At 36.6% G+C, this 26,504-nt stretch overlaps 2 protein-coding genes across 2 annotated transcripts; both read left to right on the forward strand.

Moving 5' to 3' along the window:
- Positions 1 to 12,146: 12,146 nt before the first annotated feature.
- On the forward strand, positions 12,147 to 12,788 carry LOC133868290 (histone H3.2). Its single transcript, XM_062305105.1, has one exon. The coding sequence runs from the start codon at positions 12,227 to 12,229 to the stop codon at positions 12,635 to 12,637; it is 411 nt and encodes a 136-aa protein (XP_062161089.1). The 5' UTR covers positions 12,147 to 12,226; the 3' UTR covers positions 12,638 to 12,788.
- A 2,607-nt stretch (positions 12,789 to 15,395) lies between these two features.
- Positions 15,396 to 16,985, forward strand: LOC133868603 (large ribosomal subunit protein eL37x). Its single transcript, XM_062305533.1, has 4 exons — positions 15,396 to 15,547; positions 15,663 to 15,798; positions 16,473 to 16,574; positions 16,677 to 16,985. Exons 1-4 carry the CDS (start codon positions 15,545 to 15,547, stop codon positions 16,721 to 16,723), a joined length of 288 nt encoding a protein of 95 aa, XP_062161517.1. The 5' UTR covers positions 15,396 to 15,544; the 3' UTR covers positions 16,724 to 16,985.
- The last annotated feature ends 9,519 nt before the right edge of the window (positions 16,986 to 26,504 follow it).

Genomic DNA, 26,504 nt, shown 5'->3' on the forward strand with positions numbered 1-26,504 from the left:
CATCATCAAATTGTTCCTATCAACATAAATCAAATTTTTTCCAACTACAAACCTAAACAAATAGTTTCCAACAACAAAAAATCAGAAAACATAGCATTGTTCCAGTATATTTCCCTTCAAACCAACAAATTGTTTCCAACAACACAATACATTGTTCATGCATACTTCAAACTACAACATCAAAAAACTGTTGACTATCATATTTCCAACAACAGTTTCCAAAAACCCATCAAGGCTGCCATATTGGTTTTTTCCCTTTGTTTTTAGCTTCCATTCGTTGTAGACCCTTCTCCACTTTTGGTACCACCACTCTTATTGGCCTCCTTACTGGTTCTCGAATGACAACTCCGGATGCCCTGGCCAGTTCTCGAGTGAATACTGCTAGTACAGTTATTGGTTGTCTATCATCACATGTTAGGTCAACAATAGGTATCTCTTTGTTGGGATTGGGCTTCTTAAATGCTGCCAACAACCTACTAGACCTCCTGATAGGTCTTGCAGCAGCAGATTTTGCCTGTGCAACACACTCTTATTAGTAATTCAAAGTCTATTTACATATAAGGTTAGGGTGGAAAGCTATATTTACTTACAGCTGTGGAGTTTGTTCTTTGTGATGCCCGAGTATGCATTGAGGGAGCCGTTGTCTTACTCCTTTTTGTTGAAGCAAGCTACATATGCAACATCGTTATTAGAAATAATACAAATATATATTTGTAATAACAAATGCTACTGATACCTACACCAACAATAGTAGGTGGAACTCTCTTTTTGGGCCGTGAAACAAGTTGTGCAGCTGTAGATGATTGCGTAGGCTGTGAACCATCAGCAATTGGGTGAGAAGGAATCTGCGACACAAACAATCAAGGTTAGGAAAATTATTAACTTGGTTGGCAATGGTCTTTTGTTATAAAAAATGTGGCATTTAAGATATATGTACTTACATCATCAAAGCTCAACTTTGTTGCAGTACTTGGAGTGGACTTCCTCTTCCTCTTAAGGAAAGTCCTAGTATTATGGCCAACTACCCTGCACTTCGAGTATCTCATGCTTACACCACCCTTCCTCATGCAATTTGGGTTTCTTGGCTCATCAGGATCCCTTCTCCGAAGCTTCTTGGGCCAGCCTGGGGCAACTCTAACAACAAGTGGGTCAACCTCATCTTGCCCGATTCTGACCCATTGGTCCTCGCTTGGCACTTGGTATATCATTGGTTCATAAGCCATTTTGTAATTCTCAACACTATAATATGGATGCAAGTACTGTTCAGGTTTGGTGGAATGATATAACATGGATGAGATGGCATGTGAGCATGGAATGCTAGTCATATCTCACTGTCTGCACCCACTAACACGGTCCGTCAAGCTAACCACAAATGTGTCATAACTGCACAACACTTCATAGATTCCATCCCCAACATAAGTTAAACTGTACTCTGCAGCATCCTTTCCACACTGCTCCAACTTTGCCAATATCTTTGGACACCATTCCCCGACATACTCCCTTATTCCCTGCCTCTTCTTCTAGTATCGCCTCATCAACTTCTTCCTAATCATCTCCAGCATGGTAATGATTGGCTTGTCTTGGGCCTGGATGATGTACAAGTTGAAGCACTCGCATAAGTTGTTCATGATCAAGTCACACTTTGGGGTGGTGTCAAAGAAAGCTCTAACCCAAGTATGAGGGTCAATCTTCTCCAAATAAGCATGGGCAACTGGACTCAATTTCTTCAGCACCTCAATTTCCCTTTGATACCCATAAAAACTATATACAGTTGCTGCTTTCCACAACTTGTCTTTTAGCACCAATCCTTTGTGCCCATCACCCATAAAGTTGGCATATAAGTGTCATATACATATGCGATGCGGTGCACTTGGTAGGACCTCCTTTAAGCTTGGTATCAACCCCTAGGCAGAGAACAACAGAAGACGAATTAAAAATAAAAAATAGAGATTTGAAACAATGAAAGTAAATGTACAAGTGAAAATGTATGAAAAGACAATATTTTAATATTCAAACTAAGCAACCAGACATACCTTCTGCCTATCAGAAATGAATGTCCACCCAGTATAGCCATTTGGACCAAGGTCCACCACTAGAGTCTCTAAAAACCAGGACCAACTATCCTTGGTTTCAGTTTCAACCACAGCCAGTGCAATCGGATAGATATTGTCGTTTGGATCTCTTCCCACAGCAGCCAACAATTGCCCCCTGAAATGTCCTTTAAGGAAGTAGCCGTCAACACCTATCACCGGCCTACAAGCCCTTTTAAAACCCTCCTTGCATGTTGCCAAAGACATATACAACCTTTGAAAAGTAGGTGGAACATCTAAAGTAGGCCTTTCAACTTTCATCAACATTGTACTCCCTCTATTCATTTGTCTAACTGTTGCACAATAATCCCATAGCCGCTTGTATTGTTCCTTGTGCTTACCTTCTATTTGTTAGTTCGCCTTCACCTTGGCCCTGTACAGTTGTCTGGCAGTGACATCCATATTCAATTTCCTTTTTACATCATCAAAGAGAGTTGCAATTGGATAGTTTGGTTGTGTCTTAAATTTGTGGATCATTATTTCTATAATCCATCTAGACGTTACAATCGAAGACTTGTAACATCGTGTACACTGGTGTTTAGGGTTCAGTGACTTAAGCATAAAAGCCCTCTCACCCGTAACCAGTGAACCATAAACTCTCCAATGACAACCCTTGGCCCTACTCATACAAACTCCAAGAACCCGGTCCCCATCATTTTTTGTGAACACAATATCTTTACCCCTAAACAAATTCGATTCTCTCATAGCTTTCTTGAATTGAGCAGCAGATTCAAATGACATGCCAACATCCAAATGTGGGTCTTCCATGTCCACATCTTGAAACTGGGAAATCCTAGTAACACACTTAGGCCAACTACTCGCCTCATACTCCCCATCACTTTTAGGGGGAGTTACCAGGATATCACTTCTAGCCAAGTTAGAAGATACCTTATCCTCTTCCTCATCATCCAACATTCGGCCAAACATAGTAGCCGGACCACTTGCACCACTAACATCAGCTACCTTTTCATGGCTACCCTCCTCATGACCACCATCCTCCTCATTAGTATCACCCTCATCATTAAAATCATGAATATAATCATCATCATCACGTTCTGAACTACCAGCTTCTGGTTCATCAGCCTCATCCCATGCATCGTCATCGTCACTTATCAATGCCTATCAGTATGGATCATTTATAACCTTCATCCTCCTTTCCTCATCACCACTTTCCGCATCATCTTCACCCTCACCCTCACCCTCACCCTCACTTGCCCCTACTTCAACACCAGCATCTGCAAAAGACACCGTGTACAGTACTACAAGTGTATGGCCTAATAAGACCTCAACCATTCTGACGACATCCTCATCAGATGTCAATAAAACCAACCCATCATCTAATTCTCTTCCGGGTATTTGATAGTACACCTGGTTGGTATCCAAATTTGCTAGCCATTGTTTTGATCTCAAAAAAAGACAAACAATCCAGGTCATACGATTCTTCATACAACCTTATTTGCCCTCCAACATAGGTGCATTTGTATCGCCGATCAAACCGGCCCCCGTAATGAACCCTAAAAATGACATCGTTGTTTGCCATTGTTCAAGTGATAGGATTGATTGACACTGCACATAAAACATACAAACACTGAATTGAGTTTTAAATTTTAAATAAACACTGACAAAGGAACTACTTCACATTGTAATAATGTGAGACTTAATATATGCATGCTTTCACCATCCACCTACCTAATATAGGATTTAATACATATACATGATAATCAGAGGTATCACAACATACTGATTTTTTGCTTTTCCTTTATTTTAAGTTGGGATGTTCCAAAATATTCCCCATTTTGAAAAGTCAATGGAAACAATTCTAATAATCTTTTGAACTTACCATTTTTTTGAAAACTCAATGCCTAATTTCCATTTGCTTTATTTGAGTTTTAATTAAATAGAGTAGTTCTAAGAATGGGTGAGTTTTATTTCAAAAGCAATGCAATAAAGGATATCCTCTTAAAAAGTTGGATCTCCTAAGGTGGACAAACAATTTGGGACAGGAGTAATTTTTTCAAAAGTTGAATAATTTCTTTTCCATCTTTTTTTCCTTATTAGAACTTATCATTTATTCATTAAATGCTGTCATATTGTGAGAAAAATGACATCATCTAAGCAGCACAGTGAACTAATTGACCAAATACCGTGTTTGATAAGAGGCGGATTTCATAATGTATGTATTGAATAAACCCTACATTCAACATTCGAGACCACTTCATGGAAAACAATTTAAAAACACACCCAACGATCACTAAACCCTAAACAATTTAAAAACACACACAACAAACAAATGGGGAACAAAGGGGACTACTTCAAAGGAAAATTGTTAAACCTGAACACACAAAAGGGAACAAAGGAAACCATTTGGGAGATGATAGTTTATCTTTCTGACAAAGGGTTTAACAATTTAAAAACACACACAACAAACAAATGGGGAACAAAGAGGACAACTTCAGGGAAAAATTGTTAAACCCAAACACACAAAGGGGAACAAAGTAACAAAGGGGACCACTTCCAGACAAAAAAAAAAAAAAAGAACCAAACACAAACAAGCACCGACAAAGGGCCGACCACAGCGGGACCACTTGGGGCAAAGAGGAAACCCTAAACAAATAAAACCAAATCCCGAGTAGCAGATCTATTGGGTACCACCAACAAATAACAACAAAAAGAAATCAACAATAAAAAAGCAACAGGTCACTGGTTAGAGACAAGGAAAACAATAAAATTAAAAAAAAAAAAAAAAAACTTAAAATTCCAAAAATCTCCGACAAACAGAGTTATTTGTAGCAGATTAGTAGTTGTTGTAGGGCGATTTTGATGTTCGAAGATCGCGTGAGGATTGAATGTTGTTCTAGGGTTTTGAGTGTTCAAAGTGAAGTATGGTGTAAATCCAAAAAGAGTGAAGTGTGCGGCACAGATTAGGGTAGAATGAAACAAAAATTCAGGGGCATTTGAGGTATTCCACGCTAAAAAATAAGGGCATATGCGTAAAATCAATAACTTGTTATTTTTAAATTCAACCGGTTTTTTAAAAAGGGTATTTTCGTCTTTAATCAACTGTACTAGAGGGCAATTTCGAAATAAAAATGGGCTAGACAGCATGTGACCCGTTAACCGTCGCACTTAACGAGTCTGTCTAACGAAAGGGGACAAAAGATGTAAAATTGGTAGTTGGATGTTCTATTTTGGTCGAAGTAGTAGTTCGTGGGGACAAAATGACACAAGCCGGTTACCGTTCATGGGGGGGAAAATGTAATTATCCCTAAAAACTAAATTAAAAACAATACCATTTCCAAAATACTAGACTTTAATCGTTTTTTTTTTTTTATCACATTCAAGAGAGATTTACAACAACCTTTCTCAAGGTATTAAGATCGAGGTAAACAAAATTAATATATGAAAATGACGTTTAGAATTATTCCAAAACCACGCCCCAAAAATAAATGAAAAGTTCATCTTCAGCAATTTAGATCATCTGAGTAAATTACGTGGTCTTGTACAAAATAATTTATGAATTTATTTTATTTAACACAAAAAATTATGAAATAAGCTATAAAAGTACGTGCTTTCAAAGTGACATGCATAAAATTAAGTTATCACATTCAATAAATTATTTTGCAGGTAAATAAATATATAAGGTGAGAAACACCCTTTCTTCAAATGGTAGCCGGACAAGTTGGCCACCTTATTTAGGCCTGCCTTCCAGCTTTGCACAGTGCTGTCACTCTTGAATCTGGCTTTATGTTTGGCCAACGCTTTACCAAAACTCCTTTTTTGATTTCGTACGTCTGATGGATCTATTTTGTAAAACACTGGCAGAACGATTTGTTGGTTTTTTTCCTTGCACTCAAGAATCTCCATAATTAAGCTTGCGCAAGCACCACGTGGATGATGCATAGTTTTTAGAGAGTACAACGATTGCAGTATTCGACTCTTTGATGGCTTTGATAAGTGCCGGTGAAATTTCGTCCCCTCTTTCAAGTTTCTCGTCCATGTAGGTAGAGATTCCCTTTTCATGCAAAGCAAGGTATAGACGAGCGATAAAATTGCCGCAAGTATCTTTGCCTCTAAAGCTCAAGAATACATCGTAAAGCCATCGACGGGTGAAAGAAGAAGAAGAGGAGGCTCCTTCGAAGGTCATGGAGGAAGCCATTTTTAATACTGATTACTAAACTAATCCAACTTCGATATAAATATTTTATTCTAAAACTTGATTATTTTGGGAGGTGGTAGGCGGTCGAAGGTGGTTTGTTGGATGTCGGTGGGTGACATTGGATATTTTGCCCACCCCTGTGGAGAATCTGTCCATGACTCTTCCCAGTGTTAACAAATATACTAATAGAGTTTGTGAATTATTGCTTTTGAAGTCGTTTTTTTTTTTTTTTCTATTCAAATATGGGAAAAAGGGGGAAAGGGGAAAATTACAAAGGAGGATCCTTTCCACTCCTTAATCTGATAGAGGAAATGAAAGGTGAAAAAGTGGGAATGCTTCCGAACACAAGGTGGGAAGCGGCCCATCCAGCTACAAGGTGTGCATCTAAATTAGCACATCTAGATATCTTAAGAGCACTCCAAACATTTATGGAATGCAATTGAACAAGAGAGTCAGAAATTACTGGTGCAGAGATCCAGTCTGAGAAAAGTAAAGGATCTTTCAAAACCAAAATAGTGAGAAGAGAGTCTCCTTCAATGATCAGGGGGGAACAACCCATTGAGACAGCCAATCTGGAGGCCAATAATGCAGCATGGGCTTCACCCATCAAGGCATCCATAGGGGGCAGCTTCAGAGTATTTACTACCAGAAATTTTCCAGAGTGATCTCGGAGAACTGCAGTAGCAACTGCAAAAGTAGGACGAATGGCCACATCAAAGTTGACTTTAAAAGAACCTAAGGGAGGAGGATCCCAATCAGCCAAGTTGCTATTCTGCCAAGCCAGCAAGTGATGCTGAGTGATGTTCTTGATACATTTAAGAGTAGTGAGAGGTACAGGGGTAATGGCTTCATGAATAAGTTTATTCCTAGCAAACCAAATCTGATCCATTAGCACCAAAGCAGAAATTTGAAAACTATGCACATCTTGCACCGGGATGCCAAGAAAGAAATGAGGCCGAAGCAAAGCCTTAATCCAATCAACAAAAGGCAAATAAGAGAAAGAAACCGTGTGCAAAGGCCAGAGGGAATTCTGCCACATAATTCTAGAGAAAGGGCAACTCAAGAATATATGTTGAAGAGACTCCACTGAGAGTTGGCAAAAAGGGCAACAGAGCATATCCGGATCTTGCTAATGCAAAAACCTGAAAATATTAGGTCTAATAGGCAAGATATTCCAAGCTAATTTCCACAGAAAATGCTTTAGTCGAAACTGGATCTTAAGACTCAACAGCAACTTCCAATCCGAAGGGCACAAAGGGGAGATGGTGGAACTGGATAAAGGATTGATCACTTCATAGGCTGATTTAACCGAGAATCTGCCAGTTGGGGAAGGGATCCAAGACCATAGATTAGGAGAAGGCTTGTGAGGAAGGTGGATATCAAGGATTTTAGATGCTGTGAGGGCATCAAAAATAAAAAGTATAAGGGGGGTATTCCAACCTCTAGAGGGGAAAGAGAAGAGGTCAGAAATATTTAAGTTGGGAAGAGAAGGGAGAGAGGGATGAGGGGTAGGTTTAAAACCTTCAATATTTGGAATCCAGGGTTCATCCCAAATATTCAAATTCAGCCTAGAGGAGATCATCCAACAAGCACCCTTTTGAACAGAAGGTATACATTTAAGGATACCTTTCCATAACCAGGAATCTGTGGGCGAAGGCTTTGAATTTAAGAATTTAGTATGACGAAGATATTTGGAAGCAAGAACTTCAACCCAAAATAAGCCACGATCATGTAACATATTCCAACCAAGCTTGGATAGAAGAGAAATATTTTGATATTCTAGAGACCTGAGACCGAGGCCCCCAACCGCTTTGGGGGAACAGATTTTATCCCAACTTAATAAGGATAAATTGTGGGATTTATCCTGGGGAAAACCCCACCAAAATTTTCTCAAAATAGAGTCTATAGAATGACAAAAGGATTTGGGAAGGTAGAAGAGGGACATTGTATAACTGGGGATGGAATTGGCAACGGTCTGGATAAGGGTAGTACGGGCTGCCTGAGAGAGGAGTTTAGCCTTCCAACCCGAAATTCTGTTGAGAATCTTAAGTTTAAGATCATCAAAGGCCAGATTCTTGTTTCTAAGAAAGAAAAGGGGGAGGCCAAGGTGTTTTGCATTGGTAGGGATGGGTTTCAGTTGAAGAATAGAATGGATGGAAGTTAAGATGGCAGTAGTACTGTTTTTACTGAGGAACAGAGAAGATTTTTCCATATTTACCTTTTGTTCAGACCAAGAGGAGAATTTTGTCAAACAATTCAGAATACTGGATGCTTCAGAGGAGTTTGCCTGAGAGAACACCATCAAATCATCCGCATACAGTAGATGAGAAACTGAAGGGCTGTGCCGAGAGATTTTGATGCCATGAATGTTACCAGCCAATTCTTCTTTGATAATTAGCCTGGAGAGCACTTCCAAACCAAGGATAAAAAGGAAAGGAGATAGGGGATCCCCTTGTCTGAGACCACGCTGTGGAAAAAATCTGCCAAAAGGGGAGCCATCCAATAGAATAGAGAAAGACACAGTAGAGATGCATTGCTCAATCATTCGAATCCATTTAGAATGGAAGCCCAAAGATTTCAAAATACGGAAGAGGAAACTCTATTCCATTCTATCAAAAGCTTTCTTCATGTCTAATTTCAGAGCCATAAGACCACCTCTACCCCTTTTCTGCTTCATAGTATGGAATAGCTCATGAGCAAGTACAGAATTATCCTGGATAGACCTGCCTTGGAGAAATGCAGATTGATTTGGAGAAATAATTTTATGAAGCAAAGGTTTAAATCGGTTAGCCAAGATCTTAGAGATAATCTTATAAGAAAAGTTAGTCAGACTGATGGGTCTAAATTGGGTCACCTTAAGAGGATTATCTATCTTGGGAATAAGGGCCAAATGAGTATGGTTAAACTCTTTGAGGAGAAAACCATTCCGGAAAAAACTCTGGACAAAAAGAATGACATTGATACGTATTGTTTTCCAATAAGTTTTGAAAAAAAGACCAGTAAAGCCATCTGGACCAGGAGCCTTTGTGAGGCCAAGCTGGGAGATTGCTTGTCTGATCTCACTTTCATCAGGGATACTGCAGATAGAATTATTCTCCGCATCGGAAATCACAGGGGAGAAAAGAGAGTCTAGTTCATCATCAAAAGAGGGATTTGAGGAAGTAAACAGATTCTGGAAGTATTCGGAAAAATAGAGACCTATATCATTCCTGTTATTCAAAAATAGGCCATTTTCCATTTTGATGGAAGAGATAGAATTATACCTGCGCCGGATCGCAGTAGAGGCATGGAAATATTTAGTATTTAGATCATTGCTAGTAAGCCAAAGTTCCCGAGATTTTTGTTTCCAAAGACTTTCTTCTCGGAGAAGTTCTTCTTGAAGATTAAGATGGAGATTGTCTTCTATAGCCGAAGAAGAAGGATCGGGAGCTGCACATTGAATGGAATTGATCTGCTCCAAAAGATGCTTGATATTTTTTTGAATATTACCAAAATGAAGAGTATTCCAAAGCTTCGGGGCAGCTTTGGTGGCTTTAAATTTTCTGCACAAGGAGAAAGCTGCTGAACCATTGGGGATAAATTGCCAGGCATCAGCACTAACAGTATGACTAGAAAGATCCCGAGTCCAAAATTCCTCAAACTTAAAAGGTTTGGGTAGATGGGGAGAATTTCCTAAAGTAGACAACAAAATGGGATTATGATCCGAGGAAGAAGCGGGAAGATGGGAAATATGGGCATTAGGGAAAAGGAGGACCCAGTCCTTATTAGAGAGCCCACAATCAAGCCTTTCGCGGAGATTATCCCGCCCTTGTCTTTTATTGTTCCAGGTGAAAGGATTGCCAGAATAGCCAAGGTCTATAAGACCATTAGAATGAACAAAATCCAAAAAATTGTTGTGAGATGTAGATCCAAGACTTTGTCGACCACCAGATTTCTCAACAGAAGAGAGAATTGCATTAAGATCACCTATTAGAAGCCAGGGGCCCCAAAACCGATTACCAGTGCGCTCAATATCTAACCAGAACGAATTACGATCGTGCCAAATGGAAGGAGCATGAGCAAAAGTGACCATCCAGGGGGTAGAGACCGGATCTGAGTAAATCAAAATAGAAATTTGATGGTTATTTTGAATCACCGGCTCAGCATCAATACCAAACTTACAAGCCACCACTAGGCCACCTTTAGAACCAGAGGCAGGGACTTGAAACAGCAGAGGAAAACCCATTCGAGAAAAAGGATTTTGATCAGGGAACAAGGGAGACTTTGATTCACAAAGGAAGATAATATCAGGACTGTGGAGACGCAAAGGGCCCTGAGGGTTAGAACTGTCGGGGCTTGGGCAAATCCCCGACAGTTCCAAGATAATATTTTCATGTGATGGAGGGAACAGCCTCAACTATAAGACCTAGCAAACCCAGCAAACCAATACAGAATTCCACCTAGACAAATCCGAGCAAGAGAAAATACAGTAATAAAATATTCAGAGTCTCCAAAACAACCGAAAACCCCGATCAAGACAATCGAACAGTAGGTATTCCCAAGCTAAAGCTGAAGTCAGTAACCAAGTAAATTCGAAGATAATCAACCAAAATCTCAAACCCACCGAGCAAGAGAAAATACAGCAATAAAATATTCAGAGTCTCTAAAACAACCGAAAACCCCGATCAAGACAATCACACAGTAGGTATTCCAAGCTAAAGCTGAAGCCAGCAACCAAGTAAAACCGAAGATGATCAACCAAAATCTCAAATCCACTCCTTACAGAGATTAAGCCCAAAAATCATCAACAAAATCACTCAAGAAACACCAAACTCTTGAAAGACAGCAGCTCGAGAAAAACATACCGTAAACAACCCACAAGAAGAAAGTTCAGAGCTGGAATCCGAAACTCAGCAAATCACATATGGAATCCGAAGCACATATGGAAGCACCGTGCAAAACCGAATCGCAAAGCAAGCCCACACAGAGAGAAATTTCAGAACTGGAATCCGAAGCCCACATAGGAGAACCGAGTATTTGTAAAGCACCTCAGAGAAAAATATGAAATTTCAAACTGAAACCTAAAAACAGGGAAGAGAGAAAAATTGGGGAAAAAACCCAACAGATAACCTCACTAGGAGGTGGATAAACCTCGAAATGAGGTGGAGAAGCCTCACAAGGAGGTGGGTAGGCCTCACGAGGAGGCAGAAAAGCCGCACAGGGCGGAAGGTGCGAAAAAAAAGGTGGGGATCTTTTTATTTGGCCCACAAGTTGTTGCTCTGTCGGATGAACTTAGTTTGGGCGCAGTTGCTTTTGAAGTTGTTGATTTGCAACTTGTTCTACTTGAAGGGGATACAAATATTAGTATAGCCTGTTTAAATGAAATGTCATAAGTGATATATAAGCTTTGAACTTAAAAAATGTGAGTCTTATTAGAGGTATTACAACTTTTATTATAATTATAAATTGATGTGACAATCCACATATTACTTACTACATTACCTAATAAAAGATAGAATATCACATAATAGTTTGCATGACATTAATTACGAGTAAAATATGATAACAATTAATGTGGCACTCATAATGCCAATGCCTAAAATGTGAACTGTTAAGGGAGTTTATAAAAAAACGAAGTAAAACTGTAGTACCTAATATTCTAATGTGGCAATGACCATGAAGATGAAGCTGTTTCCTTCTCTTTCTTTGTTTTTTGGGGTGATAACAAAAGAAAACCAAGAAAAATATGCTATTGGCGGGTTTGGAATGACACGGATCACGATCCGTGTCATACTCTGTTAAATAGCGCCAACCGTCGATTATCCCACTTATCAACGGTCTATATTCGCTCTTCAAAAATTTCAAAATTTCCCACTTCGTTCACCCCCAAAAACCCCAACTATAAAACCCCCAAACCCCTAATTGTCTTCCATCGCTCCAATAGATCTGAATTTCCTTTTCGAGAAACAAACACATTTCACATTTTCAAGCGAGTTCCCTAATGGCTCGTACCAAGCAGACTGCCCGGAAGTCGACGGGAGGGAAGGCGCCTCGGAAGCAACTGGCCACTAAGGCGGCCCGGAAGTCGGCTCCTGCGACCGGAGGAGTGAAGAAGCCACACAGGTTCAGGCCCGGGACGGTGGCTCTGAGAGAGATCAGGAAGTACCAAAAGAGCACGGAGCTGCTGATCAGGAAGCTACCGTTCCAGAGGCTGGTGAGAGAGATCGCTCAGGACTTCAAGACCGACCTCCGCTTCCAGAGCAGCGCCGTCGCCGCTCTTCAGGAGGCTGCTGAGGCGTACCTCGTGGGGCTTTTCGAGGATACCAATCTCTGCGCTATTCATGCCAAGAGAGTCACCATCATGCCCAAGGATATCCAGCTTGCTCGCAGGATTAGAGGCGAGAGGGCTTAGAGAAATTTATGTTGCATTTTGGTTAGACAAACTGTAGTAGATCTAGATCTGGAACTTTCCTCTCTTCGTTCAGTTTATTTTGTACAATCCTGGAGATCTAATGGCCAATTAGATTGCCTTTTTTATGCTCAGTGGCTCCTAATTCTTCTCTCTTTGCAGTTTCTTTTTTGGTTAAATGTTTTTGCTGTTACCGTGTTTGATAATAGTTTGTTGCGGTTGATTTCTCGAATTGAAGCGATGAAAAACAATTTTAACGACAGAAAATATTGAGTGTTTGCTTTGGATTTTGTTCGTAATAGTGATTAAATATGTAATTATGTTTGTAATAAGAACAAAATAAAATAATTAGTAGATTAAAAACAAGAGTTTTTGAGTTTTGCTTAAATGAATTTCTTTTGTAATCCATTATCTAAATTTATAATATGAATTTCATAATGTTTCTTTTACGCATTCAATGCCATTGCTGTCTGTAAAAGAAATTCAGATTATGTATTTAATCTAGTCCATAATTTATTTGGAATTATTTTTTTTGATATTTTGGATAGGTGATCATTAATCAATCTTGATGTGAGATATAGCATAGCAACTTATAAATTATTATTTAGTTTTTTGGGATGGGTTTAGCGGTTTGTTGGGACTTGCAAATATGCTTAGGGAAACATCTTTGTGATAACCAGTTCAAGATGTGTGCTTCCCCTAAGCATCACCAGTTCAAATAATTCCATATCGGGTAATCAATCGAACCCAACCATTTCTAATGCATAGTTATCCTTCCATTCAGTTGTAATCTTAGGATAATTTGAATTACTTTCTATTTGGATTGCTTCAGTATTGTAACACAAACATGGTCTTGGCAAACCACTTTCATTGAATTCTTTCATCTTGTTGGGTCCAAATAAGGGTTCAGAATCTTTACCATGCTCAAGAATTGTAAGGCTTCCAATTATTAAAATCGCGACTTCTAATTTAAAATGGATAGTTAATATTTTACCGTATCATCCATTTTTAAAAATAAAAATTTATGGAAAACAACTTTGTTATCCAACCACCTAAAAGAGGTGGCCGAATCATTTCTCAATATGACCACCCTTTATAAGACTTGAGAAAGTGGCTAATCGTTCTTAAAAGACTTTTGAAGGTAACCAAATCACTATTTCAAGGCTTTTATGGGGTTATTCAGCCACCCTTTTGGAGGTTTCAGAGGTAGTCCTCTAACTTTTTCATGAATTTTGAGGTGGTTGAGCTATTCTTTCGATATGGTTGATTATCCCCAAAACTCTTGAGTAGTGACCTGACTATCTTCTTGGACAGTTGGTTGAATAATTCATTTTCTTGTGTCAAAGCAAATGATGTGACAAAATCTAGACCATTTATTTTAAATGTAAATGAATGATAATAATTTTATAATTATAGGCTAGTGTAATTTTAAACATTGAAGATGGTGCTTGTTTGGTATGTAATTGTGTTGTGAAGTATTTGTTTGAATAGTAATAAGAAGTGATTGATGTGATATAAAATATGATAATGTTTTATAGAAAAGTGAAATTTTTTTGTTTTGTAGTGTGTTTTTTTTTTATTTAAATAGTAATAAAAAATTATTAATATGATATAAAAAGTGTAAAAAAAATTAGAATGTTTTCTATTTGATATTTTAGGAAGAAGTTAAAAGAAATAGAAAGATAATGAAAATGGTTTGCCAAACATGCTCCTTGATCCTTAAATGGACTCCGCGTATCCATGAACTGAGATATGATGTAATATTTTGAACCAAATGCACTACATTTTATTTATGTTCATTTAAAATAAATGGCATTGATTGTTATAATTTGGACTCTAATAGCAACCCAAACCAACCTTATCTTTTACTTGTTATAATTTGGATTGTTTATTTAAAATGATCTACCTAAATAAAAGTCTATCTCACCGCTTTTATTTATTTTTTCTTTTTCTTTATTTTTTTAATTGTAAGTAATATAGGATACAATATGATTAGTACTGCCATGACACCTTGACGATTTTTGTCAAAATTTTGGATAGAAGTTATGTACGAGACTTATTTTTATTTTTATTACCGCAATGAGTTTTTAATTCCCAATGAACTATTCGAATAAAAAATTGATTAAATCTGACCCTTATTAATTTTAGAGGAAATGTGCTACAAGTTTTTAGTAAGCACATAAGCCAATCCTCCTCGGTAAAATTATATGCACTGATCTCACTTTTCCCTTTTAAAAATAGCAAATAGTTACATGGGTCCTGATCCTTACTATGTGACGTGGTTTTAACGGTATATATATTTTTTTTCTAATTAAAAGGCGGGAAGGGCGACCAGTGTAATTACTTTTCTTGGATGTGATCATCAAGGTTCTCATCCGTTGTGGAATGTTCGGTTTGTGCTATAGCTACTGCATTGGAATGCGGGTTCGTCACCACAGCTCCACCAAAGTACAAATTAGTAAAATCATTTCTTAGTAGCATTGGGTTCGTGGACTACTATCACAAGCGGGTTCAGACCCGCAACTACTAAGAAGAAAGGAGAAAAAGAATTAAGTCTTATCCCCTGCTGATTTACCAACTCGACTATCACTTTGGCGGTGGTTTTAACAGTTTAATACATGAAGATCGATTCTTTTGATTGTGAACACCAAAGCCACATAAAAATGGTGGATAGAGGGATAGGTGGGCCACAAATTCTCAGAACTCCCCAATGAGACCCTGCAATAGCCTAACCCATTTGTAGCCCAATCTAACAAATCGTAAAGCCCAATCCGTTACCACCCATCATTTTTCCGAATTTGCCCTAACAAACCCTAGAGTCTACTAAAAACCCTTGCTCCCTCTCTCTCTCTCTCGCACACTCATCTGCCTCCCGCCGCTAGCACTGCCTCCGATTCTGCATTTGCTCCGATGGTAAGCCATTTCTCTTGATCTCGACACCAACCTATGCGTACACAAGCTATTTCTATCTATATTCTCTGATCTCTCGTTGTGTGTGTGTTTGATTCTGGATCATATTTCGATATAGGGAAAGGGAACAGGGAGCTTCGGAAAGAGGAGGAACAAGACCCACACCCTCTGCGTGAGGTGTGGCCGCCGCAGCTTCCATCTCCAGAAGAGTCGCTGCTCCGCATGTGCGTTCCCCGCTGCCCGCAAGAGGACGTGTAAGCCCCTCTCTCTTATCCCTGCGCATATTCTTCTATGGATGTTTAAATATGTTTCTGATTGATTATGTGCTTCTGGGTTTGTTTCTGAGTCAATTTAAGGTACTGGGTCGTTGTGTTTTTGTTGTTGTTGTTTACTTAAATGAGAGGGCTTGCAGATCTGGATGTTGTATTAGTGGTTTTGTACTGCAGTTAAAGGGAAGTGTTTGTTGTGATATGTTTTCTGCAGATATGGTAGTTGTAGTTTTGTTCTGCAGTAGCCGTGTTTTTCCCCTTTAAGGGAAGTGTTTTGTAGTGATCTGTTTTCTGCAGATTGTGTGTTTGTTTCCCTATTGAGAAGTGCATCCAGTTTTCTGGAGTGTTGAACTTCGTTCTTGTTTGGTCTATAAAATCTTTTTTTCATAAAAAAAAAAAAAAATAAATGAGAGGGCTTTTCTTTCATCACTGTGTTTGTATTTTTGTTTGATTGTTTTTATGTCTTGGGTTGGGATAATAAGCGTTTGTAACTCATATTACTGATTCAAATGTTCTTGCGGGTTTGATTGAGCTATGGTTGTTGGTTTTGGTTTTATTGATGTGAATGCGTTGTTTTCTATTTGTTTTATGTTTGTGTTAGGGGTGATTTGTTGTGTTTGGGGGTAATGATGTTTTTTGGTTATTGTGTTGGGTTTTAGATAACTGGAGTGTGAAGGCGATCCGAAGGAAGACTACTGGAACTGGAAGGATGAGGTACCTCCGCCACTTGCCTCGCAGGTTCAAGAGCGGCTTCAGAGAGGGTATGAGATTTTCTTTTTCTTGAGCTGTTGGGCTATGTTTGATTTTTAGTAGTTTTGAGTTCAATTGTTGTTTGTTGATTCGTTGTTTGTGATTTTTGTTAGGTACTCAAGCAGAACCAAGGAAGAAGGGAGCAGCCGCCACTGCTTAAGGCATTATTGAAGAGTGGTATTGGGTGTAATTTGCATGCCAAATTACAGATTTAGTTTTGAGTTTTTATGTGTCGAGACTGGTTTTATGAAAGAGCAACGTTTGGTGGCCGTTATAACCTTTTTAATGATTTAGCTCTTTTTGATTCTGATTAGTATGTAGCCTTAATTTTGGTCAAGGATGGATGAGTTTTTTGTTGTTTCACCGTTTAATACTTTATATTTACATATTCAATTAAGTCTCTGAATGTTGTTTCTGGTTAACATGGCTTGCTTATTGAGACCGCCCAAAATTCAATGAATGTTTTCTTTGGTTAGATACTTGTCAAATATTTTCCTTTCTAAGAATGCTATTTGCTCAATTTTCATTTCAGTGATTTATTTGTTTCTTGGTTAATGTTTCTAGATCTGTGTTATTCTATGCGGCCTGTGAATGTTTGGAAATCTATTCGCTTATTAGATTTCTGTTGGATAATTGGTGCTAGCAGTTCAATTTTGTGAAATTTTAAGCTGTCGTTGTTCTTGTATTCTCTGTTTCTGATGGTTTGCCAGCGGGCACATTGATGCGAGTGTTGAGAATTCTTTATTAATAATGAATTGTTAATAAAATAGTTGAATTGGCGGGAATAATAAAAATGAAAACAACAGTCGATTCACCTGAAACTCACTCTGTTACACCGAAACCCGACATCTCTCTCTCTCTCTCTCTTTGTGTGCCCGCGCGTGCGCGTGTTCAATGGACAAATACTTGGCCCCTCTCAAGCCCTCACCTGAAAACCCTAAACCCATTCAAAGGCACTGATGGAAACGAATTGCGATCCAATTGAATGGCCGGTTTGAGCTGAAGTACAAAGGCACTGAGATCTCCGGTTTGCTCATGCAGACGTATTTTGAGGTGCGTCTGATTTGTGATATTCTTGTTGTTTGTTTGTTGAATTGTTTTGTTTAAAAGATGGCTGAGTCTTTGTTCGCTGATTTTTGGTTGTGGAAAAAGATTTGGGCATTTCCACATTCATGCCATGTTGATGGCGTGCCGTGTTGAACACACGTAAGGGACAGCCACAATGGGTTGCTTGATTGATAACGGTGCAAGAATCAACAGCCAAATGCCAATTAGAAAGTTAGTATCTCCTATAACACTATTTATTGTTGTTGTTTTTGTAAATTCTGGCTTATATGTGGGGTTCTTATGAGATCATGAATTAATTAAAGATCAAATGTGTGTATTTGTGCGTTTCTGTTGTCAAATCTATTCTTCAATGCTTGCACTAATGAATCTAACTAAAAGTGAATTGAGTCATAATGGGAAGCGATAATAGGCTTATACCACGAAATGCTGTTAGTTTGGTAGCTGCAAGCTCCTGTCTCATGTTGTGTTGAGATATGTATATCACTAGGGCGTAGGGGTGGAGTTTTGATGGTTTGTGGCGTTACACCACACACTGCTTAGCATGTGGTTGTTGACAATGATTGAGTGATTGTGTTATTAGATGTATGGGACTGTCGACTTGCGAGCCCAACTCATGGTATCAACTATGAACCCAAACCAGTTTTGTTAATTGAGCAAAGCTTACACATTAAAGTAATACTTTAATGTGTAGTGGGTGAATTCAACTCTCTCTGCTCTTTAGGTTTTAATGCTTTTTTAATATCACTTATATGAGCGAACTCCTACTCCTTTCTACCCTTAAAACAGCTTTCCCAGTTTTATGTCACAATGGTATATTGATGCTTGGAAAAGCTTTTGCTTCCCACTTTCCCCATCTTCTCTGATTTCATGTTTGATGTATTTACATATGGTTGGTTCTTTTTCAGGCAAGGCATCTCTGCACTGGAGTTTGACAACAAGGTGAACACTGAATCATTGCTTTTCAAGTCAAAATTTCTGGATTCTAGATATATTTTTTTTCCTACTGATTTGGGTTTTCTTTCTGTCTCTGCTTCGTCTTGTTTTATACACATATGCATACACACGCATACACATATATATACAGGCTTTGTATGTATGTATGTCATGTTTTATATAATTCCTAACTGAATTGCTGAAAAAATTGACATGGCAAAAACCTACACTATAATTAAACTTCTTCCTGCATGATTCTGATGTAAGGTAATTATTCTGAAATCGAGGATAAAGTCTTCAAAGCATAATTATACTGTGAAAATAATAGCAAAATTGTGAAATTGAAAATCTATTTCTTTAAGGACATGGTGGTAGTTATGAGGTTGCCTCTGAGAATGAGCCAAACTTTGCTACTCATTGTAGTGTTGAAATGACTTGATGCTTTCAAGGATTTTTGCAAATTGAGAATTTATGAGGACCTTGAACAATTCAAGGCGAATAACCTGTTAAATTGAACAAAACTTATAACTTCTAGTATACACACTTAAGGTTTTGCTATACAGCTTCCCATCTTGGCACATATTGGTTTTGACCAATTGGAGGCTTATTTATGCTTTGGGAAGTTTCTTTGAATTATTTAACAGGAGTGTTGCACTCATGCTCTTAAAATAGAACCTGATGACAATGGTTTAACGCTAATAGATAGACACTCACGTGGAGATATATAATTTGCATGTACACTAGAAGTGTTTGCACGCATACTTTGGTTTTACATGCGACAGTTGGGATGATAGGCTGGAAATTTCACTTGTTTTGTTTTTAATTTTTTACATTAAAAAAAAAAACATATTTGATCTATAATAGTCTTAATGTTTATGGTTAATACATGCAATACTGGGCAACTGGTTCCAGTGACAAGGCACAATTCTGCTTTTCATTTCTCATGTGCTAAACGTGCATGTTTGTGGTGACTTCACTGTGAAGTGTGAATGCTTTTGTCCTTCTGCAACACACATGCAATGTACTCATAGCCTTAAGAAACTAGAAACCGAAGCGCCATTCATTGTGTCTAACATAGCAAGCAACATCACTTTCCAGCGTCTTTAAAACTGCAGAATGATATGCAATACTCATATTCTTTCCTTGCAAATTGACTATGTTTGTCACTTATAGTGTCTAAAAACTTCCTCCCCTTGCCATTTTTTATTTTCCTGAAATGCAAGACGAACTTTAATATAATGCTATTAAATATGGTTGCTTAAATGTCAATGACAGATTGCCTAGTATTTACTTTTTAATTTTGTATTTTGATGCATCAAAAGTTTTGGTTACTATCTCTTGCAGTGTAATTGAAGAGCAAATTTTATTTTACCTTTACTATTAACTAGCTTATAACCAGCTCTATGAGCGGGCTTGTTTTATTATAATTTATTTGAAAAGTCTTTAAAACATTATTAGTAATTAATTTTCTCACTCATTTAACTAATTGCTACCAAATATATGTATATGAAATTGTTTATAAGATCATTTTGAACAACATTTTTTTACTCAATACTATAAATGCACATTAAATAAAATTTAAAATTCATAAATAACATGTTAAATAATTGTTCCCATAGAAGTAGTTTAAAACGAAATGAACTATGTTGGTGGATGAACATAAAGAAATGAACTATGTCGGTGGATGAACATAAAAAATTGGGTTGCATGAAATTTCTATCCTTAAAAAAAGAAAAAGAAAAAATTGTGACAGAAATATTGAGAACCCAAAATCACAACATGAATGAAAACGTATCATAATATCAAATCCAATAAAAAAAATAAAGAACTATAAAAACAAATCATAGAATCATAATCCATTATAAAGCCTTGTTGGCCATTAATTAAGAATGTAAACAATGTGCATTAAAAAAAAAAAAAAAAAGAAAAGAAGAGAATAAAAGGTTAGACGAAAATCAATTATAAGAAACTCTCTCATTTCTCTGAATTTAGTGTAAAATTTATTTATTTTTTTCTGTAGGATTAAATATAATTTAGCTTCCTAAACTATCAAAACTTTTTTAAAAAATAATAATAATTTCTGATGAATTATGTTGATAATACCCCTACAATGTGTCATTTGTCAATTAAAATTAAAAAAAAAATTAAGGAAAAAATTTTAAAAAATCATCCTCCTTGAGCTTGGTCATCGATGCTCACATGCATTTTCCTTTTTGTGATTTTTTGGCATTCAAAACATTGGCCAATAGCTACTTGGGGCTCATTGATCATAAGCTTTTATCTTTTATGAAGGATATTTTTCAGAGTAGGGTGAGCTTGAGCCCAGTCGAGATCAACGAACTGGAACTCGCCGAGCCTAAGTATAAAATTGGTCATCACGGCGTTTCAAACGAACGGTGGCTGGACAGGTGTTGGGAAGATCGAGTCGCGGTTATGAAATAACGCCATCCCAAACCCATATTTTGAAAAACAAATATAAGAAATAAAATTTTAGTTTATTTATTTATTTTTATTTTTTAAAATTTTGAAATTTATTTTCAATTTTTTAATTGAAAAATGACACATGGCACGGGTATTATGGAGATATTTTGCCAAAATGAGTCTTTTTGAAAGGTTTTGGTAGTTTGGGGGGTTAGAGTTGAAATTTTGGTAGTTCAAGAGTCATCCGGAGAAATGAATGTAATTTGGGGGGCTAAAATATATTTAATCTTATTTCTTTTTTTTTTTTTCTTTTTTTTTTTCTTTCTTTCTTCGAAGTGATTTTGGTGACAGCTGTTTAGTTATATTTTGGTTATGATTGTCATGTAGTCTCCAATGAACCATCTCTCTAATTATTTAAGGTTACAAAATTCTCACATTACCATTTTATTGTTTTTTAGAAAAAAAAAAAAAAAAAAAAAAATAGTAACAAAAAGGAAAGAAGCCTAAAAAAACAAAAAAAAATATGTAGAAATGTCAATCAGTTTTCTATATGAAGACTATTTTCTTCATAAGTGAAAACAGTTTTGAAAACAAATGTCTAAACGCTTTAACAATTGTTTTCTTTTTTCGAAAACATTTTGTCAAACGTTTTTTTAATAAAAAATAAATAAATAAAAACAACGGAAAATACTTTTTTGATTTTGTTCTCGGATACGGTTTTCAAAAACAAAAACTCATTTGCCAAACAGGCTCATGTGACATCCACCCTTACCGTTAAATTAAGTCCATCGAAATATTGGGCCAGTTTCTAATACTTAACCAACATATGATATATTGATATGTATGGGTAAAAAGGAATTTCATGCCCAATTAATTATTAATTCGTATTGTTTTGAATTCTGTTACATTTGTAAAATCAAGCAAAAAAATATATACAAACATCACTTTTATATATTTATATTCTGTTGAAGTAGGAGATTGATCCATATGCTACCTAGTGGTTAATTAGGCATTCCACATCATATTTCACTTATTCCAACTAATACATTATTATTATTATTTTTTTTTTTTCCACTCTATTTATTTGATATTTGTTCTTTAGGTTGTTTAGAACAACTAGCATATCTGAAAAAAAAAAAAAAAAAAAAAAAAAAAAAAAAAAAAAAAACTCGACTGGCTGGCTATTCTCTTTTTATTTTGGATTGCATGCATCCAAAAATTGAGTTTGGTTAATAAGTAAAATTTGTCTGAAATGTAATTGATTTTTCATTGAAATATTATATTAATTTAGTATTTGATTTTGATTTTGTATAATTTGTCGTTGACTAACAAATAAAAAATAAACTTAAAAGTACTTTATGTATAATTCAATATTTATTTTTAATCCAATACTATATTTTGATTCTCTCCTTATGGATAGCATGTGATTTTATTATTTAATAAATTTATTTCAAAATTATTTTAATTTATAAATCGAATTGTTATATAATAATATTTTTTAGTTGAAATATCTAATTAATTTTTAAATATTAAAAAGGCTCATTTTAAACTTTTTCCTTAAGCCCCATGATATATAGAGCTAGTGCTGCTCTTCTTTCTTCTTCTATTTTCCTTTCTTTCTCTAATGCATGATCTCTCTGTGTCTGGTTTTCGTATTTCTTTGTTTCTTAGTTTTTTTTTCTGTTTTTTAATTTTTGTCCTTGCGGCAGAATTGAAATGGGGCAATTTTTAATGTTGATTTGGAGCTTTCTGTATGTTTATTCTTCTCCTTTCTCTACTATTAGTTTTTTTTTGCCTCGATTTGGTGAAACTTTTTATGGGCATGTGTAGTCTTGAGTTTAAGTTTTGGAATCTTTCTCACGCTCATTCATATTTTCTAATATAATTTTACTTACGACAAAATAAATTGTTGAATTTGAAAATTGGTACTTTAGACGTTGGTGATTGCGTTTATACAAAGTACATTGCAATTTAAGTTTATTTCTTTCAGCTTTATCAGCATATGCTGCTAGGATAATTCATAGATCAAACTCATATTCTTCTGAGGTGTTCTACTTACTGATATATTGTACTTTACTACTTTTGGTTTCACTTACTTGGTTATGGTTGGACAGATGGAGGTTTGTATCATCCTAAGAAACTCTCAGAAAGTTTGAAGCTATCAAAGATAGACTCAAGTTCTTCTTCAACGACCATCAGTAAAAGAAAGCGATTCACTTTGTATAGATGTAATTCATCTCTTTTGATATGAATGTGGCAGAACTGGATGCTTAACTTGCTATATTTCTTTCCTTTATTATTATTATTATTATTATTTGCAATCAAATAAATCCTCTCATACGAAGTTCAATGCTTAATTATTTATTTGGTATTTCGAATCCGTTTCTATTCTTTCTTCTTCTTCTTCTTTTCTTTATATATATATATATATTCAAATGGCTTATTTTTCGTTTTGTAAGTTTTACACTGAATTCAGAGAGAGAGAGAGAGAGAGAGAGAGAGAGTCTTATCATTGATTTTGGTATAAGGTATGATTTTTTTTTTGAGGAAAAATATAATTTAGCCCCCCAAACTATCACAATTTCTCCGAATGGCCCCCCAAACTACAAAGGCTTGCACTCTGGCCCTCCAAACTACCAAAACCTTTGAAAAATGCCCATTTTGGATAAATATCCCTATAATACTCATGTCACGTGTCATTTTTCAATTCAAAATTTCAAAAAAAAAAAATTAAAAAAAACTTAAATTTCAAACTACAAAGGCTTGCACTCTGGCCCTCCAAACTATCAAAACCTTTGAAAAATGGCCATTTTGGATAAATATTCTCATAATACCCATGTCACGTGTCACGTGTCATTTTTCAATTCAAAATTTCAAAAAAAAAAAAGTTAAATTTAAAAAAAAATAAAAAAAATTAAAGAAGCAGTATGTCATTTGGTCGATCACAATATTTTTTTAAAATAAAAAACAAAAAATTAATTTTTTTTAGTTTTTTAATTTAAAAATGACACGTAGCATGGGTATTATGGAAATATTTCTCTAAAATTGGTATTTTTCAAAGGTTTCGGTAGTTTGGGAGACCAAAGTGCAAGTCTTGGTAAATTGGGAGGCTGTTTAGAGAAATTGTGAGAGTTTAGAGGGTTAAATTGTATTTTTTCCAAAAAAAAAAAAAAAAAAAAAAAAAAAAAAAATGGTACATGGAAATTGATAAGTTCAAAAGGAATAAATAACCGGCTCCGAAATGGTATATAGAAACTGGTACACGGTCATATCTACCAAAGGTAGAAAAACTTCTCAGCCAATCCAAAAAAATCCTGCAACATACATTTCCAAATATCAGCAATATAAGGAACAATTTGAACAAAGATTAGCCAGAGAGATATATGTTGTATTTTATCCTGAAAGAAAAGAAAAAAGAGAGAGAGAGAGATCAAAGCATACCCTGAAATGCATATTCACACACAATACAAAAGAGCTATGAAAATTTTCAACACAGAGAGAACCCACACAATCAATCTAAGTGGACCAACAAAATCAACGAATAAAATAATTACAAAGAATCTCCCTGCCCTCTAGAAAGGGATGTATCATAAGAAAGTGATGAGAACCACAAAGACAAAGTGGCAAGTAAAATTAAAATAAAAATCATTTGTGCGAAATCTGTGTAAATCACCCTAACCCTTCAAGTTGAAGAAACAAATATGTAAGAAATGGCAAAACGAAACCCTAATTGCCATTACCCAAACATTTTACTTGCAGAAGAACAATTAGAAGATTTCAACAAGATAACAAAAAGAATATATTTGACTCTCAAAATTCCGCAATCAATCAAGAAAACCCACTTGAGATTACCTAAAAAAGAAATGATTAACAAAAACTAAACCCACTTGCAAATCCACAATTTATAAAATAAAAAAAAATAAAAAAAAATAAAAAAAAAAAAAAAAAGCAATCAAAGCTATATGTATAATACACCATCAATCAAGAAAATCCACATGGGATCGTCCAAGAGAAAATGAATAAAAGTTTCCGAACGAAGATGCAATCAGAATTCAAAAGCTGTGACGAACCTGGGGGAATTTTTATTACTAACAGTAATACCAAAAATAATAATCAATTTTAATTTGTTTGAATAAAATAAAATAAAAAAGCCTAGCAATAATAAATGGGCCCCACTCTGAAAATCATAGTTGAAAACTTCAATGTTCAAATATCATCGCCAATTGAAAAAGTCGAAAATTTGTGCAAATTGCCGCCTAGACAAACAAATCCTATTGGTGAGTTCTTTTTTTTTTTTATTAACGGAACTGGAACTTTCATTAATAAAAGCCCGTAGGCAAATACAACAGCCCGAAGGCAATTACAACAGCCCGAAGGCAAACAACCAGCCCGAAAGCTAGAAACACAAGCTCGTAGGCTCAAGGTAGTGACCAAAGATACAAAATCCCTAACCACTAAGCTAGGAAAAAAACTAGCTTGAAGCAGTTACCTAAGCAACAAAACTAAAATTACATGAACATACAATTGAGTCCTCTTTTAACACTCAAGCACAACTCAACTAAAATAAGAGAACCTAGTCTAGCATACATGCCACCTAAAATGTCCAAGTAAATTAAAGTTTATTACAAAGGTAAGCTGTGAAAGATAAGAATATACAGAAAAAAAACAACAAAACTGCCAGAAAACCACAAAAACAGCAGCATCAGAAAATGACGTCTTCGGAGCCGGCGCGTGCAATGCACGCGCCATCATCAGAAGCCCTCCAGCAGCGGACAACAACCGGAACCACCGGTCAACACCAGCCACCACCGCACACGACAGGCAGTGGCCCTCACGCGCAAGAAACAGAAGAAAAGCACCCAGGCGCGTGCTGGCCACGCGCCGAGCAGGAGGCACCACCACGGCCGTGGCTGAACACTACCCGACCGGAAGAAGCCGACGACCACCACGGAAGAGCGCGTGATGAGAGAAAACTAGCCGAAAGCCACAGATCTAGCTCTAAAGAAAATCGCAAATAATACATAGCCGGCTAACCTTCGCTAGAAAAACTCACCAGACGACCACTTCCTTCTACCAACAGCAGATGTAGTTTCTGCCAGAAACCAAGAAAGAAAACAACAGGAAAAAAAACAGGAAAAAGCTCCATAGCTCAAAAGCTAGGAGAAACAACAGCCACCACCGGCCAAAGCCAGGGGGAACAAAATCCACAGCCCTAAAGGCTGGGAAACATCTAGCCTCCACTGGTTCACACCAGGGAGGGCAAAAAAACCACCCTAGCCCAAAGCTAGGGGGGACAGATCCGGGAGGAGGGAGACGAAAAGCCTCTCTCCCCCGGCACAAAGACTACCAAATCTAACTTTCTCTCTCTAGAAAAGAAAACGAGACCCTCAAGAGAGAGCGAAACCTTTCTGTTTCTTCTATTGGTGAGTTCTTGGTGCCACGGATTGCTATGCGTGTCAACCTCCTCAAAACAATCCTAGTTGTAGATCACTCAACCAATCGACGCTCCAAATTCACTC

This window comes from Alnus glutinosa, chromosome 5, assembly GCF_958979055.1.
Source record: "Alnus glutinosa chromosome 5, dhAlnGlut1.1, whole genome shotgun sequence".
NCBI lineage: Eukaryota > Viridiplantae > Streptophyta > Magnoliopsida > Fagales > Betulaceae > Alnus > Alnus glutinosa.